The sequence below is a fragment of the Rhipicephalus microplus genome, chromosome 6 (genome assembly GCF_043290135.1).
Source record: "Rhipicephalus microplus isolate Deutch F79 chromosome 6, USDA_Rmic, whole genome shotgun sequence".
Classification (NCBI taxonomy): Eukaryota; Metazoa; Arthropoda; class Arachnida; order Ixodida; family Ixodidae; genus Rhipicephalus; species Rhipicephalus microplus.
This window is the reverse complement of record NC_134705.1, coordinates 108479228-108501895: the sequence shown is the minus strand read 5'-3', so window position 1 is coordinate 108501895 and position 22668 is coordinate 108479228. Positions and strand designations below refer to the sequence as shown.

The following is a 22668-nucleotide window of genomic DNA, read 5'->3' as shown; positions in this document are numbered from 1 at the left end:
AATTGCTGCTAACAAAAATGCTTTCGAAATTGCCCGAGCGTCAAAGGATGCTCAGACGTTTGTTGTTTTCCCACTGGGCCATTCTACACCAAACACCCATACCATACTGCCTGGCGACCATCACAGATATATAGTTTAAAAAATGGTGGTAATTTACTCTTTTGAAAACAGTTATTTGCTGCAATATTTTGAAGAGAAGAAAGTAGTGGTCACGTGGGTACCTTCAGAGTTTCGCAGAATGTCATGGGGGTGTTGTTTGTGAGAAAAATTTTAAAGTACCGCTTTTTCTTGCCACATCAAATTTGATCTACATATTAAATAAAGGTGCTTCTTTAAAGTATTTGAAGCCGAGTAACTAATGTGCAATTTTTGCGCTACATAGGCTTTGAAGAACTCAGCCAAACTGTTTATCGTTTGCATTTTTTCTATGGCAATACTGCACTTTGTATGAATATTTGAGCTATAAATACTCACTTCAAAGAAGGTATATTTCAGAAAAATAAATAATGTTAGGTCCAGATTACAAATATCACTATATAATCGTTTTTTCCAAATTGAGATGCAATTTTCACTAAGTGCCAATTGAAAACTACTTTTATGTGTAAGTTAAAAGCAAATAAACAGTTCTTGTTATGTGGCAAGTGTTATCAATACAATTTTTGTTTCAATGAAGAAAATGATTTTTCAAGTCTCTTATTGAGAGCCATGGGGAACTTTGGACCGGCAGCTGTCATATATCAAATGAGAAAACAGCCATCATTAGGAAACTTTAGAAATTATTTTCTTCTTTTAAAACAAAAAGTGTATTCACATAACTTGCCATATCAAGAGAACTGCTTTGTTGCTTCTGATGTGGCAAAAAACAATTGCACTAATGTTACTGAGCTTTATGCACTACACACAATCACCTTTACTTATTATCTAGCCCAAATTTAGTGTAGAAGAAACAGTATTTTTGAAATACTTTTTTTCAAAACAACACCCAAACAACATACTGGGAAGTCTAGAAGGCACTAAGGTGGCCTAATATTTTGTTCTCTGTGATATATTTTAGCCTCTTGCTGTTTTCAATAGAGTAAACGAGCACAATAATTTTTTAAACACATTTAGATTGGTTGGCAAAATGGCTGAGATGTTCGATGTGGAATTGCCTCACTGCCAGTATTTATTCTTCAAAAGCTCAAGCTATCACCTCTCTGTTACTGCCTTACATACAACGCCTGCATAGGAAAAAAAAGAAAGGCAGGTCTGACAAAGTTCACAAGGCAAGATATTTTCATGTTGGATAAATTCATTACCATAAACAGCAGCAAATAACATTCATTTTGAGTAGTCCAAGACACAAGCTCTATACCAGTATACTAAGAGCGAAGTGCGAAGTTTTCATTTGATCATGTGTGGTGATAGAGAGAAAGCACTTATTACAAGACTGATCAGCCTGTAATTGATCTGAATGAAGTACAATGCACTGTTCAATCCAACACCACATAGGCATGTTTGCTATAGCAAAGCCATGTGTCATTGATTCATGCACTAGATGGGACAATGCAAATGTAAAAAAAGTGAAAAAAAGAAAAGAAGGAAAAAAAAGAAGAAAAGGGGGATGCAAAGTAGGAGCAGTAGAGCACACTACTTTTACTTTGCATCCCCCTTTTTTTCTTCTTTTCTGTTTTTTTCTTTTACCTTTCTCTTGCTTGCCTTACTCCCAACCTCCGACAGGAAAACACTTTGTATCATCGCAATATAACTTGAAAGGAAGTGAGGGCTGCACTCTTCTGCATTATAGGTTTTTTTTTTCAGACAAACATTTCCAACAGGCACACACACCTACACCAAAAGACGATGTCATTACTAACCCCATTTAAACTAACACGCCAAGGATGTCAAGGTGATTTTTAAAAAAAGGTCCTCCTATCGCAACATCGCCCAGCCTGTCTGAGGCACTTCCACTGTTCACCCTGATTACCCCACTAGATGCTTCCATCTGTCGACTCGCATCTTCATTTTGGATAACACTAGGACGAGCTTACATTGATGAATACGCACGAAAGTTTAGTGATGTATCATGAATCAGATTAGGCAACTGTGTTAAGAAAATTGTTGATAAGTTGCTTGCAGGCTTTTTATACTACAATGCGGTGCTTGAAGTACCCTGAAACTGCGTAACATCTTCTATGCAAATGAATAAGATTGACAACGTAATGCACAACATGCTTAAGATTATTGCGAGAAACATGATAACGACAAAATGACTAGCCACCCAATTTTTTGCTGTACATGGTTAAAATGTTCATGTTCACCCAAACGAGTTGCTTATGATTACAAGCCGAAAAATCTACAAGTGAGGTCTTGGGGCTCTCTGTAAGTAGACGTGTAGCATTTTTTCTGTGGAGGGCTTTACGCCCATAAGTGAGGAACAAAACTCCTGTACAATGTAGAATGTTGGCATCTATCAGTTATAGAAAAAACTAATGCAGCTAATCTTCCCTGACACATCTGTACATTTACAGAGGTGACGAAGCTTCTGTCATTTGTGGCTGTAACAACAACAGGACCAGTGCGAAAATTGGCACTGCTTGGCTAGACAAATGTCCAAACATGCCTGCCTCACTCCCTCTAGCCATCCCGACTGAATCTGACATGATTTCTTGACTGCTGGCTGGACAAAACCAAAACCACTGAAGCACTCACAATACACATCGTGATGTTCCTCTTGAGTGGTCAACTTCGTCTTCCGCGATGAAAGAGCAGCACAGTGTACTGATAAGGCACTCCTTGCAATGGTTTTTAATGCCACACCGTGACTTTGGTGTTCCTGTCGAAGAGAGCTTGGGGAGCTTAAAGGGTGTTTGCTCTTTTCTGGGGGCTGCGGCCACTCCTCGTTTTCTGCTCTAGGTCAACCTGCACTAAGTTGTAGACGAGGCTCAAGGAGTTGTATACAATAATACACAAATTTTTGCAGAACACACATTTTCACGTGGCATACTGAGGAATTTCTTATAAAACTTAAGGCCTCGCATATGCAAACATTTACAATCGATTCGAAGATGCACTTGACTGTAAAGGAGCAAGTTTATTATGTAGTGTATATAAAGAAAGGTCATTCAGCACAACCACAACTACAGTTGCACACGGAAACAACATTAGCTGGACGCTGTGGGCCGCTTTTATGGCATAGCTTAAGCTGACACTGATCGTGCAACGATAAGAAAACTATGCAAAGATAGCCTGATCGATATCAGGCAGTACTGACTGGTAGGGCACAAATCTATCGTTCTACTCATGAGCAATGCACAAAATTCAACATCAGTACCAACCCATTTAGCTAAAATTTTTGATTAGGATTTCTTCATTAAAGAGACAGACAAGGCACCAGAATGTGTGATTGGAGGTGGAAATCAAAATTCGTGAATTGGACTGCATTTTTTTGCAACTTGAGTGGCATTTCCTTTTATAATTGCACTTAAAAAGCCTAAATATCAGTATGTCATGCAGCCTGTATGTTTACTGCAAATAGGTTGATGTTTTAACGTGCAAAAAGATTAGTGGTCAAAGTTACAGCATATATCCATATTACCTGTGCCAACATTATTCTGGGCTGCCTACGCAGAGGAGTCAACCCTCAAAAAGCAGCACTGGCATCGTGGAAATCAGTGAGAAATGTGTGCATTTCACACGCATTTAAAATGCATGCTTTAGCTGCAAACTGCAATGCACAAACATATAAAGCTGTTATGCTGACCTCCCACTGTTTGCAGCCTGTGTTGTGTGACACTTCATAGCAGTCAGAGACCCGGAAACTCTTAAAATGTTTTCAGCACTTTCTGTGTTACCATTAAATGTACTCATGAAAGCCATGTCAAACGAAAAGAAAGAAGCCCGGAAAATTCTCTTATTTCACTGCATGATAATACGCTCAGACCAGTAAGCTTTCTATTGCAGAAAAAAACAGCTACTATAAAAATTGATATTCGGTCTAATTAACTGCTTTATGTTTTAAGCCATGTTATTATGTTAAATGGGTGTCCTGTTTTACACGATCTGGTCTGCATGAACTCTTGAACGGGGCACCATATAGGTTGAAAGACAGACACAGAGTTTGAGACAAACCTAGTTTCCCGTGGAGCATTTTTATGCACTTTAACAACACATCTCAATCTAGTTAGTTGATCAAAACGAGGTGAAAACAGCTCGCACTTGAAAAGGACGGGCAGAAAGAATGACACCAGCACCCTGTGCTCCCTGTACATTCTCGTTGAGGGTACAGTTTTTACCTTATCCTTATTCAATATCGCATTTATAACATTGCTCGCTGCATATTCTTTGTGGCATTAAAGTGTGATATGCCGTTGTGTGTAGCCTATGTAATTTATAAAAATAGAATTGAAGATAGCTCGATTCAAAAATAACAAAGTGCATCTAGCACCATGTCCTGTACGCAATCTTTAGGCAAGTGGCAGAATGATTTATTCTTCAAAACATATCTTACTCGTAATCCCTACAAGAGCTAACTCGTACACTGGCACATTCTGTTTGCCTCTTGAGATTGTAAGGTACCTTTTTTAGCAAACACCAGAAAATCTGCATGAAGAATAGAAGTGTTGTAATTGTGAAGAAAGAAAAGTGGAAGAAAAAAAGATAACGTGCCCTGGACAGGGACCGAGCCTGCGACCTTCGAATAACGTGTCCGATGCTCTATCAACTGAGCTACTACCATGGCGGCTATTCCCCTTCCACTTTGTACGGTAAATATATATGCATTTAATCATGGAAGAGTCAGTCAGCGCTGCCTGTTAACGTTATGGCGAGTGTGGGACACCTTTTTTTGCCTACTGGCGGCACGCACCACGCGCTATTATTACATGAGCTAACAGCAGACCAATTATCCCTCATATACAACCTCATGGCACCAAGCCTGCCATAACAAGTTCCTCACTATGAATGAAGGAAAAAACGGCTCATTTTTCTTTGTTAGAAACAATATTATTGAGAACTGACAATGCTGCCAGAAAAAGTAATAGGAATAATAATGGAAGTATTTGTAATGTAATTGACAAGAAAGTAACGTGGAAGAAAAGGTAACTAGTCATGCGGAATAACCGAATCTGGAAACTTTTGAATAATGCATCTGATGCCCTACTACTAACTATGACAGTTATCTACCCGTCCACTTATGGGGTGCATATGTGCATTAAGCACAGGGGCGATAGCCAGGCTGCCAGCTTGTAATAACATCACATGCTACGTGATGCGAATAGAAAGTAAAAAGTGTCCCAAACTAGCCATGATGGCAACAAGTGGGGCTGACTGTCTCTCCGACGATTAGGTACACATATATACCTTGCCAAGCGGAAGGGGCAATAGCTGCTGTGGTACGCAACACAGTTGGTAGAGGACCGCACGCTTTATTCGTAGGTGGCAGGTTCTGTCCCTCACCCTGGCAAGTTATCTTTTCTTCTACTTTTCTATCTTGACAATTACATTACGATTACCTCCAATATCCCTATAGATCTTTGGCAGCATTATGCATCTGTTAGTTCTCAGAAAATCTGCTAGTCATAGGAGGTGGCAATGGTTCGCCCTCCCACCTATATGCACTTACGCGAACACATGCACAACTGATCAAAAAAAACTAGTCACACACCGCTAAGATTACTGAGATTCACTGTTTCAGATTGATGAGTAAACAAAAGAACTTCAAATTTAAAGGTTCGTTGTCTTTGCTGAACACATTATAATGAGAACTAACAAACAATGATGCCAAACAAACTATAGGGGATGTTATCAAAAATAACTTAACAAAATTGTGAAAACAAAAGTGAACGAAAACGTAACTTGGCGACAAGTTACTAATGGGTTCACGTTTTTTGACAATTGAATTCATATTACTTTTTATAACATCCTCATATATATTCCTGGGTAATGTTGTTGGTAATTCTCATTATTAGAGTGGTGAGTAGGCCAACAAAGGAAGGATATGGCATTGATACTTCTTTTGAACACCAAATAGTTTGAGGACCTTAAAAGAGCGGAAGCTGCTTTGAGTAGAAAAGAATATTTATATGGAGCAAAAAAAGTACACACATTTTTACCAGGCTTTCTAACACAATTTGAGACATAAAAGTGTATGCTGCCAGTAATGTTAAGTACCATTATTTTTGTCACAGTATGCACTGTAGCCGGTGTAGTTAGAGTGGTGATAGTGAAGGATCAATCAAGCACGCCACCAACTGCGTTCACATCTATGGACGCGTATTTTAAAAATGAACCTGCTGTATAGTAAAAACAAATTAAGAGCATTTATGATTTTATCCAAACTAAGTTATACCGACTGGGTAAACAAACCATTTGCATAAAATCAAAAGGCATAAAGTGATTCATGTATTATAACTATGTGAACAATTTCAGCAACACAGGGCAAAGGACAACAGTTCTATTAAAAATCTCTCTCATTAAAACATGCATGAAAAGCACCACACCAGAATATCGTATAGTGCATTTAATATTGAGACCACTAGACTGTCTATTGACCTTTTAGAAAAAGGATATTTTCTTCGCGTTCAAGGTGAAACGACTTAGCCTTTTCCTGAGCTTTTCTGTGAATACTTCCTGAATTTCAGATATCATTAGGATTGAAGTATGGTGAACAGATTTCGCTTACGCATTGAAACGTAGTTCTGTATGTAACTGCAATAAAGGGTGCCAAACCAACTCCAATTATTTTTTAACAGTTCAAGCAAATGTGTGCAAAGACTTCAGAATAGTGTCCTGATCAACAATGATAACTGCAGCAGCACAACTAGCTATGGGTGCCCAAAAAGTAGCTAGAAACAACACCTTTTCCTCTTTGAGCCTTTTGAAAGTCTTCAGCCCCTCAGTGCTCACCTTACAACAACATTTTTTAGATACGTGTTTGTGTGCCCACTGCACTTGCTCCTTGCAAGAGTGAGGAGGAGCACAGGGCAAAAAGAGACAAGAAAGAAGCATAGCGAAATGAGCGAGGACCCCTTTTGTATCATCCAATGTGTGTAAAATTACTGTTGCGACAACCTATAGAAAAAATATCACGGCTATGCATCCATTGTAGAGGCATACAAAGCTGCAACACCACGACTAAATTTCAACCTTGTGTTGGTTTAGGATCCCTTTATAGTTGCAAGCTAAAGATATCTACATTTGTTCGACACATAATAAGATGCAGTGAAATGTGATATGGTAATATCATTTAGAATGCATGTCATATGGCTTGATTGTATATGTGGCCACAAGTAACTCTGGTTGCAAAGCAATATGGCACAGCCTAAACAGACGTCACCGACCACTCCAATCTAAACTTGCCTTTGCTACTTTCCCATCACCATCACAGCAAAAAATGAACAATTGAATCTGCTATAGGTATGTGCAAGCTTATGCTAAGGACCAAGTATGAAGGGTGTTTTGTTGTTATTGAGATCAGTTATTTGTTGAAAAACCCTTGCTGTCAAACACAAATACATTACTGTCGAAGCATCAATACTCAAATACAAAGCAAAAAGAAGTGTCTCTTTAAAAATTACAGGCCACAAGGTGCAAGATAAATATTTGACATACTTGGGATGTAAGGCATGCACAAGAGGTGCTGCCATATTATATTTTTCCCTGTGTTGAAACCTGCTTGCTTTACTCACCCAACACATCTGTAAAGATGCCGTGAAAACACCAACCAGCTGATGCAGCATTGTTAACCACATGTCCAGAGATTCCACCATTCATGATGGCTAAGGAGCCCTAGAGCCTGCACAGTCCTGCAATCATTTGTAAGACAAATATAGTTCTACCCAAAGTTCTTGGTTTACAGACACACATGGAAGACGCATAATCACTCTATAGGAAGTTTGCATGATAATGTGCTGGGTAACAAAACGAATGCCAATATCAAGTAAGTATCCCGGCCTGCCGCTACTTTGTTTCCGTTCTTAAAAATTAATCAATCCATGGTTAATAAATGTTTCCCCAATGTGAAGTGGTACTGGCAGTTTGGTGAAGAATTGCAGTGTATTTCAAACACAATCAAATTCGTGGCAAGTAAGCATGCAATAGCGTTTTGTCAGCTCTTCAAGAAAACAGCATGAAGTTTAGCTAATCCCATGTTTTGTATAAACACTGTTCAATTTGATATTTAAAGTTGTGAGAATTGTGTGAAAGAACACGGATTCATGTTTAATCAATTATAACTTATAATGCACTGATATGAATGCAACTAACTGAATAATAAACGATAATTTTTGCTTGATCAGTTAGAGTTATGAACACTATCTCACTTGCCAGCTGCATCACGTCCGAAACAGCGGCAAGCTAGGTTAGTTTCTGTAGGTGAGCAGTAATGAACAGTGCAAAGTAACAACGAGAAACACCAGTAACAACAGTATGGGGCAAGCACAGACTGCCAACTGTATAATTTATTGCACAAAAATCCGCCTGAATTTCAGTCAAACAACTCGTGTATATGAAGGTCCAGTTGGAAATGAACAAGTTACGAAATCAACAATGCCTGCTTTCTCGTACAAGACCCTCATTCACATAAAGTATGCAGCGATAGGTCCCTACCGAGGTACGTCACAGCATGATGTCACTGGCACACGTAAAAGATGTGGCTGGAAAAACACTCCCGCTAGTGGCTCAGCCCGGTACAGTCGTGCGGTGTTTGGGGCAAGTTTTATTTTTCAAAGCTTACACTTCACGTTACAATGTCGATATTAGCTGTAGTACGTGTGAGCAAACATTTAGCGGTGCGTAAACTGTGTAGTGAACTATTTGCCACGCTGTCTGTTTATCTTGAAGAAGTGAACACACGTGGTCGCCTGTGCGAGGAACAGCGACATAGTCTTCAAAAATGTGCGCTGTAATTACGGCATGTAGTGTGCATTGAAAGGTATTGAGAATATCGGTTCAAGTGAGAATATTGTGTGTGGTGTGTGCAGTGTGAATAACAATGTGTCTTGTTTGCGATGACGTTAGCACTCGTGGCAGCGACCGGTTGTTGAAAAAACTTGATTGGTCATTTTAGTCAAGGCAAATATGCACTTGACGTGATTATCTGCGAGTGGGTACATCTCGCTGTTTTCGCAGTGTGCAGAAAAAAATTGCATGGTCACCGGGCTGGAAGATACCAATTACTGACTGCATGTATGCATCGCCAAGACGAGTACGCACGCCCAATAAAGGTATAACTCGTTTTATCGAAGGCCTCGTATATCTTCATGTAATAAGCAGAGATTCTTGTTTCACATATACTCAGTACCTTTACCGCTCGATATTCATGAAGTGACAATGCACACAAATTTGTGTGTTAGGTCCTAAGGGAGCAATGTAAATATGCAAATAAGTTGTAGGTGTCAGATGCAGCGATGTAACTGCACAAAAGATTACGTATATATTAGGCTACAGGTTGGGAATCGCATACATATCAGCGGGCTATCAGGAACGCCACCAACAACTTCCTTTCTAACCAGTCCTTGCACCGAGGAAGGGAATGGCTGGCACAGTGCTCGAAGTGACGTCACACGGTTTGCAAACATAGAAAGGTTTTTACTTAGGCACTGTTTTGCATAATACATTTTTTAGATGACAGACTGTACTCGTCCCACATTGATCATACTGATGTCTTTTGTTCTTACTTTGTGCTGTGAATTACTAGGCATTTAGTCATCATGATCTTTAAAAGCTAATTTCAGTGTTCTCTCTAATAATGCTGACAACTGTGTCGTTGCAGAAATTGGACAAAAAAGCAACACAGAAAGGCTGTCACAATAAATAGACCAACATGGGTATTCTCCTGCAAACAAAAGTCGGCACTGGTCCTGTCATTAACCGTCTTCCTTCTCTATTTGCCTCAGTTTGTGATGAAACAGCCAAACACCTGATGAGTTGAATGAGAAACATTAACGCATCAAACTATAAGTGCTTGCATCAGCAACTACACAACAGCGTGATAACCGCACCCCTGCCACACAGCAGCGAAACATATTTTGAACATGCTGGCAATGTATTATATTATAAAAAGCAACTCTGGCAGATTACAAAATCTCACATTGTGCATGCAAGTTTTCTTCAAAGTCAGGCGTACAATGTAGATGCTGGCTGGTACATTATTGGTTACAAGCAAAGGCGTCTTGCAGGTACCCATACAGATTGCACGAACACCTCTCTCTTTCTACACTAGGCACAAAAATTATATCTTTTAACAAGCATACGCCACTGTTTAGGGGCATAATGACACTCTACTGTGAACGTATGCTTATCAACCCACTTAGGCGGTTGGCTAGCTGAATTGAGCCAAGTTACAACTTGTATCACCCGCGAACGTGAAGAAAATGCTGCTTTGCATGAAATGGCACCGCTGGCTACGTTTAATCAACAACGTAGCAAGCGCCGTGTGCGTCCTCCTTACTACATTGCACTTATGAAAAAATTGATCACCATACACATGTTGTCGCAGTTGTCGTGAATTAGCTCCAGTAAGGCCGCGCCGATGCGCCATGGCTCTGCTGGCGTTAGCGTTGTCAAAGCGAATCGGCAACCGCACTCGCAAAGGCGCGTAAGGCTGCCGTTTCACGACGCCTCGTTCGAGTGCGGCAACACACATTTGCACTGAGTGGCATACTTAGTCTACATAAAAAAGTGTCCCCCTTACCTTTAGTTTCTTTCACACTGTCCTGAGGGAAGCGACCACAGGCGTCATCCGTCACCTCGGAGTCCTTCGAGCGCCCGCACAACCCGCCGATTCCTTGGACGACTCGCACTTGATCCGCACTCGAACAACCGCGGCAATAGGGCGCAATCTTTGCACATCACACGAACGAGGAATGGCGCTTCCTTGCGTAAATTTAACATTTCGTGCTCTCGTGTGTAGCAGCGCGAACACATGAGAGATGCACCGAAACGGCATGCCCACGGAAACAAAGAAGACAAACAACATGTGGCTTTAGCTGTGAATGGATTTGACATGGATATCTGTGTGGGGAAAATAAAAAAAAACATCTGTCGCTGATATGAACTGAAAAAAATGTATGTTATCTGGCGAAATAACTTTAAAAGTGATAAACGGTTACTCAAAAAACAAGTTACATATTATGAATATTTTCGCAGGTCTTTGTTTTGTTTTTGTTCTAGCAGACAACAGCCTCCTACTCCTTCTACGACAGACGTAGTGCGGTTTTACGTTCGGTGCGTGTCACCGACGCAAAGCTCTATAGAAGTCATATTAGAGTTATCAATTCTCAATGAATCATAAAATGACTACAAAGCATTAAAGTTTTGACATAGTGCAGTACGCAATCTTTCAAGGCATGACATTTCTTTGCTCTGAAGCAAATCGAAGCAAGCCGGCCGGCGCAATCAGCTCATGTCGCCGCTACGTGAGGCATGGTCATGCGCAATAGCGTTGCGCAACACGCTCGATTTGTCATCAAGCGATAGAGCTACTAAGTGGAATACAGCTAGATGCAGGAACTAATGGCTTATCAATCTAATTTCCTGTGGTGGCCAACTCAATCGCAAGAGAGCCCCGGGAAACAACCTTCAACTGCTCAAGCTTGTGTGTGGGTGTAAAAGTACTTGTTTTCATCCGCGACGAGGCGGCAATCTATAGTTGAAATACATGCGAAAAGCATGTGACGTATATACAATCATAAAACATATGCACACAACAATAGATACGATCGCATATCGTGCATAAAATATGCCAACACATAGCGTGTAAACAGCAAATTTATATATATAACTTAAACGCGTGAGCACTGTCAAGCGCGAATAGCTCGCGCCATGTACAATGCACATAGGTAATCTGTGCATTGTACATGGCGTGGGCTATTCGCGCTTGACAGTGCTCGCGCGTCTGTGTCATTTGAGTTACATGTAAGATTACCAGAACCAGGCAATAAAAAAAAAAAGCCTGACTTCTGATGAAGTATGTTCCGTGTACTTTACTGGTGATAATGTCAATCATAAAACAAAAAAAGCGCGAATAGCTTAGCAAGCTAACGCATTCAGTTCACGTACGCGAGCACAGCTGAGTGGCGCAGGTTCAAATCCCGCGAAATCTCAATTTTTTTTCAATGTTCTTTATGTACTGCTATCTTTTCTAAAACAAAATAAAAGCAATATTACGTTCAAGTACATATGTGGGACTGTGTTTTTTGCGCAACAGTTAATCGTAATTTCATTTTCTATATTACATTTTTATTTATTTCATAATATAACAAAATTAAGGACTAAGGGGAACATTGGGTCTGCTTGATTGTGAATGGCCTCGAGAAGTGAGAAAACTCGAACCAAAAAATTTATTTGAGAAAAAACTGAGCATTTCACAGCCGGACCAGCTTCCTCTTTAAGTGTAGGCTCTAGGTATGCGCGAGACTTGCTATGACTCATCTCAAGCAGTGGCAGTTAAGGGAAGGCAATATGACCGAGAAGCAGTTCCAAAATATATCTTGGTTGATGTTTTTTGATTCCTCGGTATTAAGGGCTGCACAATTTTGATCGAGCCAAACCAAGAATGGCGGGCGCGAAGTCATGAGACAGAAAATGAATAATGTTGATTGTTTGAAAAATTCCCCTTAATAAAAGGAAGAGTTATGGTGTGCTACGTAGCTTAACTCGCAGTAGGAATTTTAGATATACATATAGATAGTTTAAAATGGACAATGTTGCACACACAGACGTTGGTTAAATTTCTTTGCAGCACAGTTGAAGCATCCATGTAGAACTGAAGCGTCAAGAACAGCTCATGCGTCCTCACTTTATTGCGCTTTACATTGCTTGTATGCGTCCAGGCAGCCATGATATATTTTAAAGCATTTGTTTCACCTATAATCTTCTTATTCATTAAAGCTGGCCCATAAGTTGCGTCTCATGTAGCACTACAACTGAAGCGTATTCTGCATGGTGGTCTGAAACAATGCTTTTGAAAATCTCAAAACGACCCAGCTGTATACACGACCATCCGAGCATCAATGATAAGCACCATATGTGTCCGTACATATCAGTTGTGCTCTCATACCTAATTAATTTTCTGACCACTCACTCTACCCCTACCTACGCTGTAGGGCAGCAAATCACCAACCTGGTTGAGCTACCTGCCTTTTTTCTGTCTTCTTCCTCTCTTTTTTTTCTGTTCTACTTCATTTTCCTGTGTACTTCACAGAGGCATTATTCATGTGCATGAAGGTTCACTGCCTATTGTAAAGTAAAGAAGAGAGGCAATTTCGCTTCATTCATCTGTATTTTAAATTTGCTCTCTGGATAACTTGCATGAAAGCTAATAACCAAGTAGCTCGACATGTGTGCGGTCGCACCACAAGATACCAGGTGTTCATCTGTTACTTCGCGTTCTGGAAAACCTGAATAGACCCAAGACGTTCATTTTGCCGTTTAGTTTTTTTTGTGACGCCGCGCACGCCGTGTTGCTTGTGGTTATTTTATCGGCTGTGTGTATACTGGTTCTGCGGGTCGTCTCGGCTCACGGTCACCATTTATTCTGCGATATAAAATTTCTATGCGTATTTATTTAGAGAATTAGCATGTTTTTAAGAGGAATAAGTTAAGGAATAAACTTTGCATGCAAGCGCTCGTCCTGTATACGTTTTTTTTTGTTTATGTGCTCGACATTTTGGCACGTGACTAATTATTTCCGTATATATTAACTTTTTATCACTCTACATTTTCCTTCTTCAATTTTTGCGGCCATTTATTTTTGAATTGTCGACATTGACATCACGTACAATCACAATGACATTACTTTTTCTGGGCGTGGTGTAACACCACCACGGATCGAATGGTATTCGTATCTCAGACTGCCATTTGAATCTAGTGACATGAACATCTCTGGTCTTATTAATCTGCTCGCACTCCTTATTTTTTCATGCTTCCGTAAGAAAATTTCCGTATGCTCCATAGAACTTCCTTAAGCAAGTTTTCGTATACTCCATAAAGCTTTCCATATTGCCACATTTTTCCATATCTTCCGTAAGTAATTTTCCGTATATACCACATGACTTCTGTATCTTTCCATATCTTCCATGAGAACTTTTTCATATTTTCCATATAATTTCCGTATCCTTCCATATTTTCCTTAAAAAGTTTTCCGTGTACGCCATACAACTTCCGTATGTTTCCATAAAAATGCGTATCTTTTCCGTATAGCTCATAAGAAAATCATACGGAGTCCATATGTTTTCCGTAAGATTTCATACGGAGTTTTTCAGTAGGGCTGCTCTAGAATGAAGGAAGCACCGTAACAAGTGCCTACCCCACAGACTTCAAAACACTACAAGCATGAACTACACCAAACTACAGGATCCTCTCGGCCCGTTGACCAAGAATGGAAAAACATGGAAAGTCTTCAGGCTGAAATATGATTTCTTTTTGGCAGACACTGGGGGCGCCGAAAAACCATGGTCAGAGGCAGCGAAAACGGTCATTTTCTTTATTTTTTATTTTTATTATTTATCATATACTGCGAACCATTTAAGGTCCAAGCAGGAAAGGTACAGCAAATTCAAAGGTAAAATAAAAGTACAACAAAGTTACAACAAAATTGATACTGGTATACACGAAATGTAAGAAAAACATAGCAATCACTATCAAATTATACTCGTTTCCAGAGAGCTGTGTATACCCACTGCAACACAATCCATAAGCAAAGCACCACACTTGTAGGCACACAACAAATAGTTAAATCAAACAAGTATTGTGAAAGCCAGGCAACACAAGACGCATTTCATGGTGAAAAGGAAAGAAGAGTAGAGTTTCGGGGCAACAAATTCCACTCAGAGATTGATTTCGGGAAAAAAGAGTGTTTGTATAAATTAGTTCTTGCGAAAATTGGCTTGATGCTACAGCTGTGTTTGTGACGGGAAGGCCTGGAAGAATCCTTTACCATGTAGTTTTCTGGCTTTATTTCGAGTTTAGAAAAATATATTAGACGGAGTAAGTTAAGTCGAGCAGCTCGTCGTCTGTCCTCAAGAGGTTCAAGATTTGCCAACTGCAACATCGCAGAGGGAGAATCGCGGCGTCTATACCTACTGTATGTAAAACGGGCTGCCAGGCGCTGAATTTTTTCTATCTTTTGTATATTGTTTTTCGTGTGAGGGTCCCATACTACGGAGGCGTACTCCAAGGAAGGCCTTACCATTGTTTTGTAAGCTTTAAGCTTTAAGGAACTGGGGGCATCAGCTAATCGGTGCTTTAGAAACCCTAGTTTTTTACTTGCGGAAGAGCATGTATTTACTATAAGGGTTGTCCAGTTGAGGCTTGAGGTAATTGTAACACCCAAATATTTATATTCTTCGACTTGTGTAATCTGTGACCCTTTTATATCATATTTAAAGTGAGACTTGTTGATTTTGTTGGTGATACACAAGTGAGCAGTTTTTTCAAGATTAATTACCATATTCCACTCGGAACACCAAGTTTCGAAGTTACCGATGTTTCTGTTTAAAACTTGTTGATCTGCCGTTGAGTTTATGACTTTGAAAAGAATGCAGTCGTCTGCGAACAGTTTAACTGATACGCTGGTATCTATTGCTTGAGCCAAATCAATAATATAAATGTTAAATAAAACAGGACCGAGTACGGACCCCGGCGGTACTCCGGAAAAAACGTCTAAGAAACGCGAGCGCGAACCCTCAATCTCTACGTATTGTTTACGGTTTAGTAGGTAAGATGTGACCCAACTTGTTATATCTGAAGGAACGCCAATTGACTTCAGTTTAATTATTAATTTTTTATGGGGAACTTTGTCGAACGCCTTCGAGAGGTCAAAAAAGATCACGTCAACCTGGCTACCAGCATCTAGAGCCTTCGCAAATTCATTAATTGTAGTTAATAACTGCATAGTAGTAGAAAGACCTCGTCGGAAACCGTGTTGGTGCTCAGTGAGAATATTTTGGGATTGAAGAAAGTTATTGAGTTATTTTGCGATAATATGTTTCAGCAGTTTACAACAATGACAGGTGAGAGAGATGGGCCGATAGTTACAAAAATTGAGATGGTTACCCTTTTTATACACAGGAGTCACACGTGCAATACGCCAATCATCAGGTATCGCACCAGACGAAACGGATTTCTGCAAAATGACTACAATGAACCTGGCAAACAGTGTAGCATAGCGTCTGAGAAATGCGGAAGGGATATCATCAGGGCCTGCCGATTTTTTCGGATCCAATCGCAAAAGCAATTCTGTGACACCTTCCAAAGAAATCTGAATGACACCACAATCACCATTTTCACAAACAGCCCCGTTTAAAGGATCTGACGTTGAAAACACACTTTGGAAATACTCGTTAAACACCTCCGCCACTTCTCTTGGATCAGTAAGTACCCGATCACCCTTGGCGATTTGATCAAGCCTCGTGCCACTCTTATTCGATAAAAATTGCCAAAATTTAGAGGGACTTTCGGATACAAAACGATTGAGTGTCACATTAAAGTAGTGATCCCTAGAAGCAGCTAATTTTGACTTAAATGTAGCCTGTAAATCAGAAATGTCTGCTTGAGCAGCATTAAAACGTTTCCGCAATCGTTTTAATTTGCGCTTCACATGAATTATTTCTCTATTTATCCACGGATTCGTCCTGCCAACTTATTTCACTTTATCTGGAATAAAATGCTGGATACAGAAATGACAGTGCGCTTTGAACTTTGTCCATAATGTATTGATGTCATCACTATCATCAAACAAAACAATGGCTTCCTCGAGATAATTAGTTATATTTACATCATCTGCAGATGTGTGCTGCTTTATAGTAATAGGTTTGTATTGGGGTGGGTTGGATTGACGTGGGAGCAATGACGTAAAGTATACCAATTTATGAGCTGAAATTCCCTCACAAATATCGGTGGTAATGTCAGTTATAGTTGAGGAGCACAAGACGAGATCTAGAATCGAAGACGTACAGCTTGTCACCCGAGTGGGAAGTAAAACGGTTTGGGTCAGATTAAATGCCAAGAGCATGTGCAGAAAAATTTCAGAATTCGGTATGCCTGTTGGGCTGCACTTTAGCGTTTCCCAATTAATACAAGGCAGATTGAAATCCCCAACAACTAAAAGAATTTGGTTGCGATACTGATTTAGCTTGTCGTAAAGTTTTAACAAGAAATCTGGCTCAGCATTGGGCGGTCTGTACAGACCTATGACGATGATTTGGTTTCTAAAAATTCACATCTGCAAAGCACACTTTCGTGGTCGACATCAATCTCGAGCAATTGATATGACGGCACACCACTTTTGACAAGAACTGCAGTGCCACCGCCCCTTGTGTTGCGATCCTTACGATAGCACGTATATGAAGGCGGAAACACGCAACTATCTCGATCGTCAGGGTGCAACCAGGTTTCTGAAATTACGGCTATGTGAGGATCATAGGATAGCAGAACATGTTCAAACTGTTCTTATTTATTCCACAGGCTCTGTGCATTGAGGTTTATCAAACGAAGCCGCTTGTGCGCTAAGGTTTGCTCGTCATTGTGATGTCAATCTTCTGAGCGCGCAGCGCTGCGCAACAGTTTCCTACGGTTTTGATGCTCGTCCCATACGTAGACGTCATCATTGATGTAAAGCTTATCATAAACTAAGTACGCCTTATCGCCCTGACTTCTGTTGTCCTTTACTGTTTTCCAGAGCTTTTTTCGTAGCTGAAGTGTTGCTTGCGAGTAGTCGTGAGATACTGATACACCCGAATGTTTTAGTATGCTACACTTCTTGAAAAGCACAAGTTTTTCGTTGTAATTGTACAACCGCACAATGACCGGCCTTGGGCGTTGTTCATTCACCCGTCCAATTCTAAGAATGCGCTCCACGGAAGTAACTGTGACCTTTAAGGTGTCTTGGAAAACTTTAGAAACAACTTTGTCTTCCAAAATTTCTCTGTTTTCGTCTGGTCCTTCCGATATGCCGAATACGACCAAATTATTCCTTCTTGAACGATCTTCGTAATCGACAAGCTTTTTGTCTTGTCCTGTCAGAGCCTTTTCCACGCGCTCTATTCTTCCCTCCAGTTTCTTTATTTTTTCTTCGTTCGCCTTTGATACCTTTAATACTTCGTCTAGTTTGGAAAGTTTTTTGTTAAAGTCTGAATGTATGGTGTCACGTTTCTTTTGTTCCTCTTTAGATTGTTTTATTTCAGCTAGTATACTATTTATAAGTTCCTCAAGATCTGGACCAAGGTTGCTCTCCACATCACCACAGAGCGAAATCGTTAAGACAGACCAGCAATCGTCAACAATTTGGGCACATTGCCGAGGGCACGGCAGAATCAAAAGCGCGTAGCAACTAGTACGGACAGATGAATTAGGGGTGTGAATTAGGGGTAACTTCAGCGTGGCTGGTGACAAGGTGCTTGAAGTACACAGCAACTTTACGTTCGATGAAGGCGAATACATGCTGGACTATGACACGGTGGTTTCCAAGCCCAAGAAATCCTACGTCAAGCAAGATAACACAATTTGCAAGTGCTACATTTTCTGGTATCGACTACAGAGCACAGCTGAACCATTCGAACAGTTCCTCCGGGCGCAGAAGCAGCAGGAGCACATTTTCAAGAAAGGAACGATATATTAGGTACAAGATCATCTCCTAAATCATGAGGCAGTACACTGAAGCTTCCAAGTGACTCATGGTTTTCAAAGTGGCCCTAACATTAGAAGACAGGTGGGAGGGGTGCGGTACAAGGTATATTATTAGTAATAGTTTGCTTATTACGGCTATCAATTGCACCAAAAAGTACGGTATTCTCACGAGAACTTAGAAGTGCTGAGGTCATCTAATTAACTATGGTGTAGCCAGCTCTCGAAAAGCGCGTCCTTCGCGGGAGGCTCTCGAGCGGAAAAGCGCGTGATCTTCATCGCTGTCAGTGCGAGGGCCACTTTTGCCCTTGGTCCATTGCAGGCATGTGACACTAAGCCATTCTTCCGAAAAAGGCAAAAAATAAAGGAAAAGGCAAGAGAAAAAGTAAAAGACTCTTTTGAAGACAACCTGACGCTTAACGAGCACTGCATCAAGACTGATGTTACTGCCGTCAGTATGCACATCATCATAATACTCTAAATGAGCTAGAATGAATGCATATTACATGCGCTACCGCAGTTCAGTAAAATCTGCTTGATGCTCGTTTTGCCAGACAAATGTGTCGTCCCTTGTTAAGTGAGTCAGGGGTGGCACTATCTGTAAAAAGCCGCGATTGAACCTAATAAACTTTAGGCACACAAACCAAGGAAGTGCCGGCTGGTGTTTTTATTGAAAAGAAATCGCCATTTTACAACAGTGGCAACCTTTTCTGTATCGGACCTGACGCCTTCAGTCCTACCTAGATGTACAAGAAAGTTGAGTTATTCGTTACTGAAGTGACACTTGTGTGGTTTAAGTGAGAGATCTACCGATCGAATAGCCTCCAGCACACTGCGAAAGTGGTGAAAATGCTGCTGAAAAGTGCAAAAAATATCGTCACATCATCATAATAAACAAGAAAAGTCTGCCACTTCAGCCGTGTGAGGACATCATCAACATCATCATGATCCCGACTACGCCCACTGCAGAGCAAAGGCCTCAACCACGATCCGCAACTCAACTCAGTCATGTGCTGCCGCCGTGATAGCTCAGTGGTTAGAACATCGAACGCGTTAATCGGTCTTGTGCTTTCAGTTACCACGTTTTACCCGCAAACGTTTTAGTCTCATTGGCCCACCTAAGTTTCTGTCTCCCCTTCGTGCGTTTGCCTTTATCATGGAATTTAGTCAGTTACCCTCAATGACCACTGGTTATCCTGCATACGTTCTACGTGTCCTAGCCATGTCCATTTCTTTTTCTTGATTTCAACTATCATATCCTTGACCCCGGTTTGTTCCCTGACCCACTCTTCTCTCTCCTTGTCTCTTAAGGTTACACCTAACATGCTCTTTTCAATCGCTCGCTGCGTCCTCCTCTATTTAGGCTGAACCCTTTTTGTAATTGAGTGAGCAAACTTTATTTTACTGAGAAAACTTTATTGCCCCTCTTTGTAAGCCTCTTATAGTTTCAGCTCCATAGCTAAGTAGTGGCAAGGTGCAGCTCTTAGATGAAACTAGGTTAGTGGCAGATTACCATTCATTATTCGAGAATGCTTGCCGATGGTGATCCACCCCATTTTTATTCTCCTAGTTATTTCACTCTCATGATTCGGCTCGATGGTTACTACCTGTCCTAAGTAGACATATTCTTTTACAACTTCCAGCATCTCTCCACTTACCACAAAGAGCTGTTTTCTGTCGAGATGGTTGTACATTACTTTAGTTTTGTGCACAATAATTTTCAGACCTATATTTCTGCTTTCCGTGTCAAGTTCAGTAACCATGAATTGGAATTCGTCCCCGAGTTACTCATGAAGGCAATAGAATCAGTGAATCCCAGGTAATTAAAGTAATTTCCATTACCTCTCATCTCTAACTCGTCCCAGTCTAGAGTCCTGAATACCTCCTGTAAACACGCGGTGAATAGCAATGCAGAGATCGTGTCTCCCTCTTTTACACCCTTCTGTATTAGAATTCTCTCGCTTTTTCTATGAAAAACTATGGTGGCTGTGGATCCTCTGTAGATTTCTTCCAGTATGTTTATGTAGGGTTGTTCGATCCCCTAATTCCGTAGTGCCTGCATTACTGCTGATGTCTCGACTGAGTCAAATGCCTTCCCGTAGTCTCTAAAAGCTATGTAGCGGAGTTGGTTATATACAGCTCATTTGTTTATTACCTGATTATAGTGTCAATATGATTTATAGAGGAATAGCTGGTACGAAATCCTGCTAGGTGCTTTGGCTGATGAAACTTTAACATTGTCCTAATTTATTAGATATTATTTTTGTAAATAGGTAGTAGAAAACGGAGAGCAAGCTGATCAGCCTATAGCTTTTCAAGCCCTTGACGTCTCCTTCCTTATGGAGTAAAATGATATTGGCGTTCTTCTTAGATTTTGGAACCCTTCCCATCAAGCGACACTTTGTGTATAAGGTGGCTAATTTTTCTAACAAAATTTCTTCGCCATGTTTCAGAAGGTCCGTAGTTACTTTATCCTCATCAGCAGCTTTACCTCTTTGCATTCCTTCTAGGGCTTTCCTTACTTTTACTGTCGTTACTAGTAGGATATCGAATTCTCCTGGAGATTCTCACAAAATCATCCTGGTTCTTTTGACTTCTGTACAGCTCTGTGTAAAACTTCTCCGCCATCTCGACTATCCTATCTCTATTGGTTATGGCATTATCTTCTTGTTTCTCAATGAACACATTCAAGTTTTGCCTACGCACAAGTCTGCCTTCGCAACGTTTAGGCTTCTGCCACTTTTAAAGCCTGCTCAATTATTTCAATTTTATACCCCCTCATGTCGCATACTTTGCGCCTATTGGTTAACTTCGAAAGCTCCACCAGCTCCATTTTGTCGGTTGCATTTCAGGTTTTTATCGGTTGTCGTCTGTTGATAAGATTTTTGTCTCCTGAGATAGTTTGCCAGTTCTCGTCTAGTGAGGGAACCTCCAACTTCGATCGCGCACTTTTTCATGATACTAGTAAGATTTTCATTCATCGAGCCGGCGCTAACGTCGGTTATTTCATTTAGTGGCTCAAATTATTTCTGATGCAAAACACTAAATTCCAGTATTTTTGATCTCACCCCCAGTTCATTATTGTCTTCTTGCGCACGAGTTTTTGTCTTTGCTTTAATAATTGCAGGTGAATACGAGCTCTTACCATTCGATGGTCCCTGCATTTAATATTCCCAACTACTTCTACATCATATACAATGTCTGAGTGTGCACACAAAATGAAGTCAATTTCATTTTTAGTTTTGTCATTAGGACTTCACCACGTCCATTTATGGTTAGCCCGTTTTATGAAGAAGGTATTCATAATCAGTAAATTGTTACGTTCTGTGAACTCTACTAATAACTCCCCTCTGGAATTTGCAGAGCCGAAGCCATATTACCCCAATGCATGGTCTCTGGCCTGTTTCTTGTCTACTTTGGCATTAAAGTCGCCTATAGGATACTACACTGTGCCTTTACTTTATTAATGGTTGACTTTACGTCTTTACAAAAGCGTTCAACCAAATGATCATCATGGCTTGATGTAGGCGCGTAGGCCTGTACCACCTTCATCTTGTACCTGTTGTTTAACTTAATTACGATACTTGCAACCTTCTCAATGATGCTAGTGTATTACTCTATGTTGCCAGCGATATCCTTGTCTATGAGAAAACCCACTACTAGTTCTTTTCTGTCACCTCATCCACAATAGCGTACAACGGGTCCATTCTTCAGCATTGTATAAGCCTTACGTGTCCTTCTAACTTCTCTGAGACCTATAACATTCCATCTAAGACCATCTAATTCCTCCGATAGCAAAGCTAGACTAGCTGCATTAAATAACGTTCTAGAATTCAAGGTAGCCAATTTCCGATTGAAATGGGAGCCTTTCCGTCCCCAGGGATTTTTAGCACCCTCCGCTGCGTCACAGGTCTGACAGCCGCCTTAGACAGTTGCTTCGCATCTGCTGGGGACTGAGGGCCAAGGTCAATTGCTATTTTCATCGAGCTTTGTTGCCATGTACTGCCCCAGGGTGGCCAGTCCTGCATTGGGGAGAGAGTGCACTACCCGCGGACGGTCTCCAGT

The 22668-nt window shown here is 40.6% G+C and overlaps 1 protein-coding gene across 1 annotated transcript in view; it reads left to right on the top strand.

Moving 5' to 3' along the window:
• LOC142765976 (uncharacterized) overlaps positions 1-21808 on the top strand; it is a 64027-nt gene extending 42219 nt beyond the window's left edge. Inside the window, exons 18-19 of the mRNA XM_075867784.1 lie at positions 18926-19054; positions 21731-21808. Of these exons, the coding sequence (XP_075723899.1) occupies positions 18926-19054; positions 21731-21808 (207 nt within the window). The remainder of the gene's footprint in view (positions 1-18925; positions 19055-21730) is intronic.
• The last annotated feature ends 860 nt before the right edge of the window (positions 21809-22668 follow it).